Raw genomic sequence first — 15,078 nt, forward strand, 5'->3', positions numbered from 1 at the left:
AGAAGCTGTAAATAAATAAATAAAAATTATAAATTATATCATATTTATTTATATTTATAATATATTTATTTATAATATATACTGTATTTGCTGGCGTATAAGACTACTTTTTCCCCTGAAAAAACATGTAGTAGGGCAAACAGTAGGGGCAACGGCTGTTTCAAATGCATAAATTGCACTACGTGCAATTATATGGAAACAGGCGATACCCTCCGCCATCCATTCACTGGCAAATGATACAAGATCAACTGGCCTCTCACCTGCACTTCACGCTATGTGGTATATGCCATCATGTGCCCATGCGGGCAATACTACATAGGCAAAACGGAGTGCCAGTTCAAGACACGCATGGCACAACACAGGCAGGCCATCAGGGCCGCTCTCAACTCTGGCGCAGGGGAACAGCCGGTAGCACGGCACTTTGCCGAAGCTAAGCATAGTATGGCCATGTTAAAATACAAGGTCATTGACCATGTGCCCCCCAGTCTACGTGGGGGGGGGATCAAGGTAGGAAACTCCTCCAGCTCGAGACACGCTGGATATATAGATTGGGCACAATGCGCCCCAAAGGCCTTAATGAGCATCTTGGCCTCATCAATTTCATCTAGAGCTAGGTATCTGACAAGTCCAGGCAACCCTCGCCCCATATGCCTCAATGTAAAAAAAAACATGGGGACCGCATATATCATCAGGGGGACAGTATAAAGCAACAGGGCGACATATGGGAGCAGGCACCGTGCCTGCCTGCCAGCACCATTAGCAACATTAATAGTAGCTTGGAAGCTACAGCAGTTTTGCATGGCATTCTTTAGGCACCCATCACACTGTAAAGCATATACCATGACCACCGCCAATGAAGAGGGGACGACATTGCGTGTCGACAGCTGCCAGCAAGTACCGAGGCTGTACACCTACAGCTCCGGAGAGGCTGGGCATAATAGATAAAGCCAGTCTCTCAGAATTAAGAAAAGTTTTTATGAGCACTACAGTGGGCACAAGTAATTCTTATCACGAAAGCGGCACAGCGCCGCCATCCCTGGCAATGCATAAGAGATGAATTTTAGCCACATGAAGCACGATAAAAACTGTTTATGATAATCTTGGGGTTTTGTTGTTGTTTTTTAGATTGTAAACCCTGCTGTAACCATGGGAACCTGCAAGCAGGGGGCGACGCGCATCCGCCGGAAGCTCCAGCTACGAGACGGACACGGGACCGCCTTGCCAGGCCGGAAGCCGGGATCTACGGGAGGGGCAGCACGGAGGGTGGTAAGTTGATTGTCTATTTAGATTTGGTTGTTAGCACTGTGTATTTATCCTGACGAAGGGGGCATGATCCCCGAAATGTTGAGTGGGCATTAAAAGCACTTGTTTTCTACAAACTCCACGTGTGTACTTGTGCAGTCTCCGAGTGCCACCTGCACTGTCTATATATATATATATATATATATATATATATATATATATATATATATATATATATATATATATATATATATATATATATATATATACCTAGCCTGAAGAACACCAGATTACAAACAGGCTTTATTAGAGGCAGGAGTATAGGGGACAGAGTAGTAAAAACTGACATTTCAAAATTGCAAGTACAGGCCAAACACTTCCTTTCCCACAAAGGGGGCAGCTACAGGTGTACCGGCTGTGTCACGTGCAGCTATATGATCTCTGGGACATCCTTCCGACATCCCTACACGGGCAAGATTTTTAACATTAAACCAATCTTGACCTGTATGTCCAAATATGTCATCTATTTGTTGACATGCCCGTGTGGGTTAAATTATGTCTGCAAGACAATCGGCACCATCAAGGAGCGCATGGCAAATCACTGGACTGCCATCCGCTCTGCATTAGAGAAGGGCCACAGTGAGCAGACTGTGGCCAGACACTTTTTGGATGCCAGACATGGGGTGGCCAATTTACGATTTCAACTAATTGATCAGGCTCCAGAGTCCTTAAGAGGGGGAGACAGAGGTAAAAAAACCTCCTGCAAATTGAGAGAAGGTGGATCCACACCTTGGGGACCCTAAAACCAGGAGGCCTCAATGAAAGAATGAATCTGGGCAGTTTCTTGTAGAACATGACAGATTGCTTTGCAGATATTGACGTAAGCAGTTAGGATCCGGTGAGGAGCAGGAGAGCTCTCTCTGCATTTTTTTTATATAGTATTACAGTGCAATCATCAAGCATGCACTAGTTATCTAGATCCGAGTAAAACACCTTGCTAACACAGAATTAGACAGTTACAGAAAAATTATAATAAGCAATAGTCATATGTGTAAAATCTGGAATATGTCGTGCCACATCGCCATCTAGTGGCCGGTTGGGAATAAGACTAGGAAAAGTCCATTTTTTATGTAACTATTTTAGTACATGTTGTTTTGTTATTCTCTCACAACCGCATTAGCACTATATATTACTAAGTAAGTTTGTATATATGCACAAAGCACTTTATGATGTTTATTAAAGTACTGGCACTGTTCACTTTTCCCTAGTGTGGCCTCCTCCGCTGCCAGGACGGACGGGTCACTTCCGGGAGAACCCGGAAGTTGTCATCGGGAGTCCCAGACGGAGGAGGGCGCTACACGGCGGGTCCCCTATAAGTAAGTTCATTTTTTTGTTACACACTGTTGTTGCACATTGTTATAACTTCTGGTCCTGCCGAAGGGTTAATACCGGAAACGGCGTTGACCGTAAGGAAGGAATAAACTTCACTTTGCTTCACCAAGTCCCGGAGTGACGCCCATCATATGGAGGTTGTATTGGTGGTGAGAGTGCCACAGGGGAAGGCACCCGTGCGCACTATAAAGTCAGCAAGCGGGGAGTGCCGGACATATAAAGGCTATATATATATATATATATATATATATATATATATATATATATATATATATATATATATATTATAATAGTACCAATAATCCTCTCCGTGCTATATATGCAAATCTAATTCAGATACTGTAGTAAATGGCTGCCTAACCACAAAAATCCCTAGAGGGTTCAGGGACAATGAAAACAACAGAAAAGACAATTGTGGTATGGCGCCTAGAATTGATAAATAAAGTCCATATGTATGGTGATCACAAAAAGCAGTGAAGCAGACCAGAAGATTTCATCCAATTTCTTGTTTATTTTCGTCAACTTTGTCATCGGCAAAACCGTGAGAAGTATCCCAACGCGTTTCGTCTAGAGCGACTTCATCAGGGGTAACATCATAAAATTCTCTTCATTCCAATGATAGGAGAAAAGTGTTTTTACTCCTCCAGTAAAATCGGGGAGAAGGGGCTGTTCTTCCAGACCAATTATCGCTTTATCTCTATAGAGTAGAATATAAGCTGGTGATACGCTTAATCGTATACGTGTGTGTGAGCACCAATAAAATTCTGGAAAAAATACTTTTCTTCCCTGTGTAGTGTACCTTTTTCTAAAGGATCTATCTCCAACAGGGAAGAACAGCAGACCATTTTATGATGTTACCCCTGATGAAGTCGCTCTAGACGAAACGCGTTGGGATACTTCTCACGGTTTTGCCGATGACAAAGTTGACGATAATAAACAAGAAATTGGATGAAATCTTCTGGTCTGCTTCACTGCTTTTTGTGATCACCATACATATGGACTTTATTTATCAATTCTAGGCGCCATACCACATATATATATATATATATATATATACTACAGTCCCATTGCGCCGATTTCCAGCTCCAATAAGACAGGCGGCACTCCAACGGATAGAGGTATGAAAGATAGTTTTATTCCATAAATGCCTTTGCCGGGCAAAGGCATTTATGGAATAAAATAATCTTTCATACCTCTATCCGTTGGAGTGCCGCCTGTCTTATTGGAGCTGGAAATCGGCGCAATGGGACTGTAATCTACATTATTTGAGGAAGGCACCACGGGCAATTCTTGTATTCAGCAAGAGTGTCGGATTACAAATACCTGTGTGTGTGTGTGTGTGTGTGTGTGTATATATATATATATATATATATATATATATATATATATATATATATATATATATATATATTGATGAGGCTAAAGCCTAAGGGCCCCAGTGATTAGGAGCCCATCAATTTTTTGAGGCACTGTCACCGGTGCGCTAGTGCTACAATGGTTAAAGACACTTTGTGCCATAGACAGGAAGTGCACTAGAGCTATTTCAAAATACAAAAGGAAGAACAATTGGCCCCAGCCCCGATGGTCAGAGTTTGCGCACTTCTGCGCATGTGCAACCCCGGCACCCAACGGCTTTGGTGAGGGAGGGCCAGGGGCAGACGAGGGGTGGAAACAGGTCTGGAGCAAGGGAACACCCAGTATTTTATGGGTGCCCCCATGAAACCGCTGGGCGTTCACCTGGGAACACAGGTGGGCGGCTGACGTCACAAGACATGAAATGCCCTCAAATCGCCACATGATGTCAGTGCCCGCCGCCTCTTTGGCGGTACCAGAAGGAAATAAGTCAGTTTAGACTGACTTTTACTCCTGAAGACAGGCCAACAAATGATTTTTATTGTTGGTGGATGCATGCGATGGGATGTGTTAGCGAAAACATCTCCTCGCATGGTACCGAGGGGATTTGGCGGGGGTGGGTGTTCCAATGCTGGAAGAAGTATATACAAACTATTTCTTTCCAAACCAAATTGGCGGTCAAAACCACCAATCCACCTCACTTATGGTACACTTATCAACTTTTGATACCTCATTGCTATTTAATTTCCTCTTCTATTTTCACCCTCTACCTCTCCATTCTCTTTTGACTCCCTTCTTTTGTACTCTTTGCTGCTTGGATGGATCGGCCCATGGATGTATCAACGACTCTGGACTTTGGGTAGGCATTTATACAGTAAGTCTCTAAGGGCCTTATTCTGGTTGAGTCGGATGGCTCTGAATGCGGACGGACGTGTTGTTTGCGCATGTGCAGAGGCGTATCTGTGCATGTGTGAATGCCGCGCACATCCGAATACAGCGTGAATTCTGTACAGAAAACGATCGGTTGGAACAATCCGAACAGGGGGTGGAGAGGGGCGTGAAGGGCTGTTTGGGCTCATTACCATATGCGTATGCCCCACGTTTCATGGACGTTCACATGAAAACGCTGGGCGTACGTATGGTAATGCGGCCGTGACGCACGTGTGGGGGGGGGGCGACATATGACATAGGCAGATGCCAGCTGCCCGCCCATATGCCTGCTTTTGCACGGAGAAATGCCCGAGTGGTCTGGAGCACTTGGTGCTGCCTGACCACACGGTCGAATGATGGGGGAGGTTCCCACAGATGGAGGAGGTGTTCACATGAAGAATCCACTCGCGGTCCATTCGGTCGGCATCTTACCGCATTCGGACAGTGTGAGAGATCCGTACGGAAGGCGGGGCTAAGAACACTCGGTTCCTGTCCGAAAAATATGCATCCGATTCAACTAGAATAAGGGCCTAAGTTACTTAATTTAGTTTTGTGATTATTAATTTATTTTTATTTTCTTTATATCACATCATAATGGCTGTTAGCTAAATGTTATATGCTAAGTATATGTTTGCTAGAGCCAGTTTTCCTCTTGTTTGAGATATTCATTTTTTTCTCTTTACTCATGATGTAAGGCAGTGATTTTCAACCTTTTTACCTTGTGGCACACTAATACCCCTTTTCCACTTGCAGTCCCGGGTCAGACCCGGGAATGTGTACCAGGATGCTTCCCGGGACACTACCCGGGAATGTACCCTTTCACACTGCATTCAGACCCGGGATCGACACGGGACAGCCCCATTCATACTGATTCATACTGATCCCGGGAAATCACTGCAAATACCATATGAAATGGTCATTTTAACTAAAAAAAAAAGTGATGACAAGGGTGTTTAAAATTATAATTTTTTTATTTGGTTTAGCACCTTTGGATTATAGGTGCAATTTTTATTTGCCTTTCATTTTGCCTTTGTATAGACACTACAATAAAACAATAAAACAATAAAGAAACCCTCCTCCACCCGTACCACCCCCATCCCAACCGCCCCCGTCCCAATCCCCCCATACCAACCCCCCGTCCAAACCGCCCCCATCCCAACCTCCCTCGTCCCAACCCCCCCATCCCAAACAAGAATTGCTTGCAGTTTAGCATTTCAAGCTAACCGAATGCACAACCAGTTGTGCATTAACACTTTAGTCAGGCATGTCCGACGTTGGCCCTCCAGGTGTTTTGAGGCCGCACATCCCAGTATGCTTTGCAATAGTTTTTGCATTCTCTAATAGCAACACTGTGGCGGAGCATGCTGGGATGTGTGGTTTCGGAGCGTCTGGAGGGCCAACGTTGGACATGCCTGCTTTAAGTGCAAAACAATGAACTACAGGTACATAAACGCATGCCCTCCAACATGGCCCATTCCATTAGGTACAAAATGCTCTGTTTCTGGACTTTCCTGCAAGTGGCAGTTGCAGAGTTGGAGCTGCAGCACAATCCAATGTTCAAAAAGGGGAGCCACACCTAATGCCACTCCAAACATCACTGTCCTGGACTCACTGACAGTTGATGTGACCCCCCTCTTTGAATTGTGGACTATGCCGGAGTCCAACCTCTGTAACTGCCACTGGCAGGGAAGTCCAGGAGCAGAACATTTTGTACCTAATGGAGTGGGTCATGTTGGAGGGTATGTAAACACTGAGGTAAACTAGTGCCGAGGCACTTTAAGTGCAACACAAAATGTACTAGTAGTGCATAAACACTGAGGTAAACTAGTGCCGAGGCACTTTAAGTGCAACACAAAATGTACCAGTAGTGCATAAACAACGAGGTAAACTAGTGCCGAGGCACTTTAAGTGCAAAACAATGAACTACAGGTACATAAACACTGAGGTAAACTAGTGCCGAGGCACTTTAAGTGCAAAACAAACAAAAAAAATTAAGTATGTGCCTATAGCTTTAAGACAAATTGCGAAAAACTGAAAACTCTGAGGTTTGCTCATTTGCAGCATTGCTTGAACCAAAGTATGGTCCATGATGATATGTGGAATAACCCGGTTCAGGGTATTGTGAGCTGTGGTGTTGGCTTGGAGCTTTTGGATTATTGAACAAACGTTCCAGGAACGCCATGTTCATTTGCTGCAATTCCCTATGACGCTCAAGAGCCTCTCTATTCATGCGTTCCTGCATTGACAGGATTTTAGAAAGAAATGAGTCCTGCATTTCACGCTCGGCCTCTAAAAATTTGTCGATCCTTGCATTCTCCTGTGTGGACATAGCATTGTCCATTTCTCGGAGCTCTTCAACAAGGGCACTTGTCATGGCTCTAGCTGCTTGCCCCGCTTTGTTCATTTTCTTCGTTCTAGGTGGAACGTTGTAAACTGTAAAGATAAGATATAAATTCAAAATGACCATACATAAAAATAGCAGCTTTGGCAAACTACACTGCGACATCACTGCAGGTTATACTTTGATAACTGTATATTATGTCACCCCCCCCCTTCCCACAGCCTACAAGTCCCATCATGCCTTGCCACAGTTTTGCTATTAGGCAATGCTTAAACTGTGCCAAGGCATACTGGGATATGTAGTTCCACAACTGCTGGAGGACCACTATGCTGTGCATAACCCTATGCTCCACCTCCACCCCACCCCCAACCTAACCCTATAGTGTGCTATGTGTCTTTAAAAAATAAACTTACTGTTTCTCTGCAAAGTTGGGGAGACGGCACTTTGTGGAAACCCACTGTCAGTGGTCGCAGCTTCCACGACCTCTTCAACGGTGACGGATATGCTGCCATCAGGGCTGGGCAGGTGGGTGGATGTTTCATGCTCACTACAATCAGGTGTGTCCTCAATTAGCAGGGGTGATGAGTGGCAGACTTCACTTGTCTGTGTATCTTCAGGGCCTTGGCTGCTTTCTGCAGCAATGTACTGTGAACTTGAAGACAGACTCACAGGATTGCAGAGAGCTGTGTGCCCGAAGACGGTTGCGCAGATGCATACCTCCCAACTTTTCATGTGAAAAAATCGCCGAAAAGGGGGCGTGGTGTATGCAAATGAGGGCGCGGCTTATGCTAATTAGCCGCGACCTCATTTTCATACGAGAATAGACGCTGTGCGCATGCGCACAGCGTCTATTCTACTACATTGGGGGGTCTCCCAACTGCCACCCCCCGCAGCGGGACAATGCCTGCCGCGGGTGGGACGTCGGGACAGGACCTGAAAATCGGGACTGTCCCGACGAAATCGTGACAGTTGGGAGGTATGCAGATGTCATAATATTCCCACTCGATGCGGCCAGCCCCACTCTTTTTACGGTTGTTGTCATGCACCTTCATGAACTTCTTTCTCAGGGTCTTCAGTTTATTGACAACTTGCTGTTGTGTCCGGATCATGCCTCTGGCTTCAAGCAGCTTTGATATGTTTTTATAAACCACGGCATCTTTGACTGTGCCAGTAATTTGGCGTTTTATCTCCTCCTCGCCCCTTATGCTCAGGAGCTCTTTCACTTCCTGGTCCGTCCAGTTTGCCATGATGCCCGTCTGCTCAGATCTGCACATGTCCAGGGCTTCTCTTCCGCTTTCCAGTGCGATTACAGATGACATCAGCATTGTGAGCCCAAACAAAGCTCCAATCAGCAGCTTTTTTAAAGTCCCGTGTACCCGATCCCGGGTACGGGACCATTCACACTGGCCGCATCCCGTGTCGATTCCGGATCCTACCCAGGTCAGGACCTGGGTAGAGATCCCGGAATGCTGAACACGGGATATCCCTCAAAGACCCTTTCACACTGCACTAAATCCCGGGTTGATGCGCGTTCATGTGCAAAAACCCGGGATATTTTTGCAAGTGGAAAAGGGGTATAAATAAGATTTTAAAATTGCCAAGGCACACCATGAGATCCCCACAGGGCAAAACACATTCGCCCCCACAGGAAAAAAAATAAAACTATTGGCCCCCATATAGAAAAAACAATCACACTGGTCCCCACAAGTAACAAAAAAAATAAAAGTACATTGGTCCTTTAGAAAAGAAGAGACCAGTAAATAACAGTTGAACTGGTGGTGGCTGTAAACTGGTTTGGGCATCTCTAGATCTGGGGGCACACTTGAGAACAGCTCAAGGCACACTAGTGTGCCACGGCACAGTGGTTGAAAAACACTGCTGTAAGGTTTTGGAATATGTTAAAAACTGTTTTTTTGTTCTTTGTCATCTCAATTACTCAAATACATGATTATATATGACATTTGAGGCTCAATCAAAGTTTGCCACCCAATATTGAATAATTTTACCATGGAACTACAATTGTTTCCTACCATTGATGGTAGCTGTGGGGCAAATGTTTGTGATGCAGCTGCTACACAGGGGTACTAAATGGTCAGCCAGCTGCCCAGCACCGACCCAAGTTTACACACACACACACATAAAATGCATAATGGGCGTGATTCTGGTTCACTCGCAAATGAAAATTCTCTCTCTAATGGACAAACCATGATGCATTGCAGGTGGGGCAGATGTAACGGAGAGATGACTTTGGGTAGTTATTTTGTTTCTGTGCAGGGTAAATACTGGCTGCTTTATTTTTACACTGCTATATAGATATCCATTTGAAGTACAAACCCCACCCAAATCGAATCTCTCTGCACCTGTTACATCTGCCCCCTGCAGTGCAGCACGGTTTTGTCCATTAGAGAAAGAATTTGCTTTTGTGAGTGAACCACAGTCAGGGCCTATGTGTGTTTGTATGCCGTGATGTGCTGTACACCTGGGACTTGCATCTTATCCATACCCTTTGACCCTATTTGGTGTCATCCACATTTCTAACTAGGGCTTGTATATTCATACATGTACCTGTGAGCTCTCTGTTGGGATAACTAGAAATTTGCATTTTGCAGGTGACTTTGCTCCTCGCACTTTCCCATAATTGTGAAAATATGGCACACAGACCAAATACCAATTGGCATATTTCCAATGTCCAGCTATATACACTTTTAGTAGATCTTGCAAAGTTAGACAGCCGACTTGATTACGGATAGCTCCCAACTGTCCCAATTTGCTCAGGACAGTCCCGTTTTTTGGGGACTGTCCCACATCCCACCCACGGCGGAGGCAGGGAATAGATGCTATGTGCGCATCATCTATTCTCAGAAGCAGAGAGACAGGGGACATGGCCAGCAGTTCACAAGAGCGCTGGACTTGCCCTCACTGCAATCAAAAAGTATTAATGTGTTGCCAACATGGAAAATTCACATGCCAATAACTTGAAAAAACATACTTACGACCTAACACAAGCTTATAAAAATTCAAAGTGAGGCACGTCCTCCTCTGCCTCCAGCATAGCGGAATATATGCCTGAGGAGAAGGTGGGTTGGCCAGCGGCCTAGTCAGCAATAAGGCTGAGGTCTGGGGTAGGTGAAATCTCCATTTCCAAACTTTCACTCTGTGATGTGAATACAATAATAATAATACAACATGTTTAAATACATATATTCATTATTTCACTTTTTTCTTTTAACTGCTCCCTGCAAGCACTTCAGAATGGCTAGCCTTGGCAGAGGAGTTTGCCACCACCTGGCATTCCCATAACTGTGGGAGAGCACATGATGTATCTAATGTGGTCCCAGCTAGTTTTGTTGGATCCAATAAATCCTTAAGGCCCCCATACCTCGAGGCGATTTGGTCCGATTTTCGGCCGATTGCGACCAATTGGCCTGTTAAATCGGACCAAATCGCCTCTTCCTGACATGCCGTCAGGTCCGATGCGTGGTCCCGTGCGGTAGGCTATCCGACCACCCGTTCCTCCAGGCGGCGAGGCGGGCGGGAAGCAGGGACGCATGCGATCCATCGCAACGGATCGCGTGTCCCTGCCGCAGGGAAGGTCCCAGCGGCTCGCACTCTGTCGGGTGTCCGTACACTGCTGTGAGACGTAGCAAGCAGTGTATGGCGCCTTTAGTGTAGCACTTGCGATCACCGACTCCGATTCAATGCACACGGGACAGCACATCTGATCAGAATCAGAATAAAACACATAATATCTGATCATTTTCACATGATTTCTTGTCTGGATCGATTGAAATCTGGTGAAAATGACCTAAATTGGGAATGACTAGTGTACAGGGATACAATATTTCCCTCAGGCCAATAGGAGGAGTTAAATCAGAGCATCCAGGTGATAATTGCACAGCGCGTACACTGCAATATTGGAGCAATCTCTTGCAACGGCCAGATGTATCAAGCTTCAAAAAGTGATAAAATGAAGAGTGCTAAACAGCCAGCCAATCAGCCCCTAACTGTCATGTTATAGGCTGGGTTCGAAAAATGACAGGTATTGTAGGATCTGATTGGCTGGTTGTTTATAACTCTCCACTTTATCACTTTTTGAAGCTTGATACGGTACAGCTGGCCCAAAGTGAGAGTTTGTTGACCTTTGAGAAACATACAGCATGACCCAGCTCAGTGTTTTGTTGCAATATAACTCAGGAATAGTATAAAACAGTAAATACGGAGTGTACAGCTTTAAGAAACTTACTTTCCTTTATCTGCTCAGCCTCAGACATGTGTTACAACTTCCTGGATCCTTCCCACACACACACCACACACACACACACACCACTGCAGTTTAACCCAAGAGCTTCCAGGTGCCAGGATCGGATTCGGTATGAAATCCCGACGGTCAAAATCCCGACGGTCATAATACCGACAGCAATTGACAGAAAGTCAAAATCCCGACATGGTCAAAATCCCGACATTTAAAATCCCGACATGGTCAAAATACCGACAAGGTCAAAATACCGACATTTAAAATCCCGACAAGTTCAAAATACCGACATATAGAATGTAGACAGGTGAAAAAGTCAACATGACTTTCGGGCGACAGCTCGCGAGGTCAATATGGGCTTTTCACAGTTTTTTTACCTGAATGTCGACACAGTCGACATGGACACAGTTGGAAGTCAACCGCAGCCCCTCGCATAGCTCGCTGCGCTCGCAATGCTTCGGGCACGGTGCCTCGCTACGCTCGGCACACTATTTTATTCTCCCACCACGCCCTAGTGGATGGTAGGGCATGAAATACCGCCTGTCGGCACATGTCGGGTCAAGAAACAGTGAAAAACCCATGTCGACCTCGCGACCTGTCGCCCGAAAGTCATGTTGACTTTTTCACCTGTCTACATTCTATATGTCGGTATTTTGAACTTGTCGGGATTTTAAATGTCGGTATTTTGACCTTGTCGGTATTTTGACCATGTCGGGATTTTAAATGTCGGGATTTTGACCATGTCGGGATTTTGACTTTCTGTCAATTGCTGTCGGTATTTTGACCGTCGGGATTTTGACCGTCGGGATTTTGACTGCATCCCGCCAGGATCCCGTCCTACACACACACACACACACACACCCCACGGGAAACGGTCATCCATCAGACCAGACTTAGGTCGACTAGCCCCAAGGTCGACAGGGTTAAAGGTCGACATAACTTAAGGTCGACATGGCCCAAGGTCGACATGGGGTTAAGTCGACAGTCATTAGGTCAACATGGGTTTTTTCACTGTTTTTTGAGCCGACATGTGCCGACAGGCGGTATTTCATGCCCTACCATCCACTAGGGCATGGTAGGAGAATAAAAAAGTGTGCCGAGCGTAGCGAGGCACCGTGCCTGAAGCATGGCGTGCGATGCGAGGGGCTGCGGTTCAACTTCAACTGTGTCCATGTCGACTGTGTCGACATTCGGGTAAAAAAAAAACAGTGAAAACCTCATGTCGACCTAATGACTGTCGACCTAAACCCATGTCGACCTTAGGTCATGTCGACCTTGACCCATGTCGACCTTTAACCCTGTCGACATTGGGGCCAGTCAACCTTCCTGGCAGTAGGTAACATGCGGAGATAAAACTAATGTTGTTCATTTTATTCTTTTTAGGTGAAAACAACTCCTGGTATAATGTAACCGTCATTCGGAACCAGTCTGTGGAAGTTACACTACCGTATTCCATTAATGATTGTTATCTCGTTTTGAGCATTCATACTAAAGAAGGAACATTTAGAATAAGAGATCTACAGGTGGACCCAACTGGCCGAGTACTCCATTTCCAAGTTCTGAGGCTGGAGCACAGCGGGATCTGTACTCTTACAGTTACTTTTCCAAACCATTCCATCGACGAAATACATTTCCCCCTCCCGGTACATGGTATGTCTACTCCTTATTATGTATATAGATATAAAATGCAATAATCACTGTGCAATGATTCAGGATTTGTACAGTATTATGCAGCTCTATGTAGAGACATGCTGGTGCTGTATATATGGGGCACTGCTTGTAAGTTTACACTGCTGCTGGCCTGCAGGAGACGTCTCCTGAGAACCCAATGCCAGGTTTTTGGGATGACATCACAGCACTGTACATAAGTGGGCGAGGGCTGTGTGCTGTGTCCCCCGCGTAACCTCACTCCCAACCCCAACCAAAATCATGCACAGAGACAGTACCTGGGATTGAATCATTGGCCACAGTTTATTTAGAACCTCCTACTTACATTTTGCAGGGTAGGGACAGAGAACGGTGGTCAAACCAAGCAACCTGTCAATGACCTTCAATGGCCTCTGATGTGGGGCGTGCCCCCTGCCTATGCTGTAGGCCCACGGCTACTCCCCCTTTACCTGTGAGCCACCCCCTGCCTGGCGCGCAGCCGGCCGGCCCACCGTCGACAGCTAGAGCCCAACCGAGGGTGAATCTGCAAACCTCAGCTCGCTCCTCCTGTCCCAATGACTTGCACACTGCTTCTTCCCACCACTGAGGCCGCCCTTAGCTCAAACCTCCCGCGCCTCATGCTGCGCATTGTTGAACAGGACTATACCGACCTCTGATGGATGCACCCCCGTCGCCCCTGCTGCACTGCTGGTCACCGGACTTACATATAGTTTGTAACGATCTGACTTCCACCTGCCTATTGCCCTCCTAATCCGCCTTGGATCCATGCACTTCTAACAGCACCGCATTGCTGGTTACCCATGTGGGTGGCCACACCTGCGCCCACCAATCTCCTTGTCCGTATGCCCCTAAGCCTGTGGCCCTTGCGGCATCCGTAAATATATGCATCACATACCACATCAGGTCTTCCCTGAGCTCCCTAGTGATGCGAACAAAGTGGTGTCTCTTTGCTACCCTGGCGGTAGCTTGCTCCCGCCACCTCTTAAGTATCCTGACCCTGGGGATCACCCAGCATGTGAAATTGAGGCTTCCCAATAAAGACTGCGGGTGCCCCAATGTCATTTTCTTTTCCCCAATGCCCTTCCCTATTTGCCATCAAAGCTCAGACCCGTAAGGCTAAAGCTTTCCGGATGCGGGGAGAGCAACGTAAAAGCTGATTCAATGCCTAACTTCGCCCTCAGCGCTCCCCCGCCCTGTGCCCATGCACCCTGTCTGCCGAGTCAAAGGACTGCTACTTCACTGAACATTACTCCCTGTCTAGTGCGTCATTTACCGACCCCTCCTCAGGATATGACTGGTGTTGGAGGCTTCCAAGCTGCCTTCTTTGGGACCCCAAAGGTGATATAATCAGCCCTGGAACTGGCGGGCCAGGAATGGCCCTGCCCTCCTGCCCAATACAAGTTACTTGCTCATTTTCCAGCGCACCACCCCTGGCTGTTCCGTGATGGACTTTAGGTTACTCGAACTGCCTGTGGACGCAACCCCCTGGTGATTGGTATACCTCAACCCTCCCTCAACTCTACCCGTAGCACTTCGGCTTCTTGCCCTCTGGGATATCTGGCTAGCCACGCCAGTATCCTGTCGACATTGACAGGGCTAACTGCTATTGTCACCTCCTGCCGATGCGGGTACCTTCTTCCTGTAGTTACCCCCTTGTCTGTACACTCCTTGGCTGCGTGGTTAGCTTGAACTTGCACTGAGTGCGGGTGCAGCGCATATCGTTTAATGCCCAGCATTTAAGATCCTGCTCCTGCGTGCTAGGCCTCCCTGTGGCCTAATTTCTGCGGCGCTGCTGCCTTCTCTGCTAACCCTGCCACCTGCGCATTAAGCCATAAGTCAACGTCCCTAGAACCGAAGTCTATGGGCTTTCCGCCCGCAGCCTTTGCCCTAAAATCCTTGT

General features: G+C 46.5%; 1 protein-coding gene across 9 annotated transcripts in view; it reads left to right on the forward strand.

Moving 5' to 3' along the window:
• The window catches only part of LOC146050395 (uncharacterized), a 62,486-nt gene that overhangs the window by 5,932 nt on the left and 41,476 nt on the right, over window positions 1-15,078 (forward strand). For 8 of the 9 annotated variants that reach the window (XR_014466301.1, XR_014466300.1, XM_083167388.1 and 5 more), the window contains exons 2-4: window positions 1,126-1,266; window positions 2,511-2,618; window positions 12,894-13,160. Coding sequence is in view for 7 of the 9 variants with exons in the window: in XM_083167388.1 (XP_083023514.1) it covers window positions 1,126-1,266; window positions 2,511-2,618; window positions 12,894-13,160 (516 nt within the window). In the remaining 2 variants the exon portion in view is untranslated. Of the gene's footprint in view, window positions 1-1,125; window positions 1,267-2,510; window positions 2,619-4,042; window positions 4,847-12,893; window positions 13,161-15,078 lie in introns of those variants that run through there. The other variant, XM_083167389.1, reaches the window with a different exon arrangement.

This window comes from Crinia signifera, chromosome 12 (assembly GCF_055691185.1).
Source record: "Crinia signifera chromosome 12, ASM5569118v1, whole genome shotgun sequence".
Taxonomy (NCBI): Eukaryota; Metazoa; Chordata; class Amphibia; order Anura; family Myobatrachidae; genus Crinia; species Crinia signifera.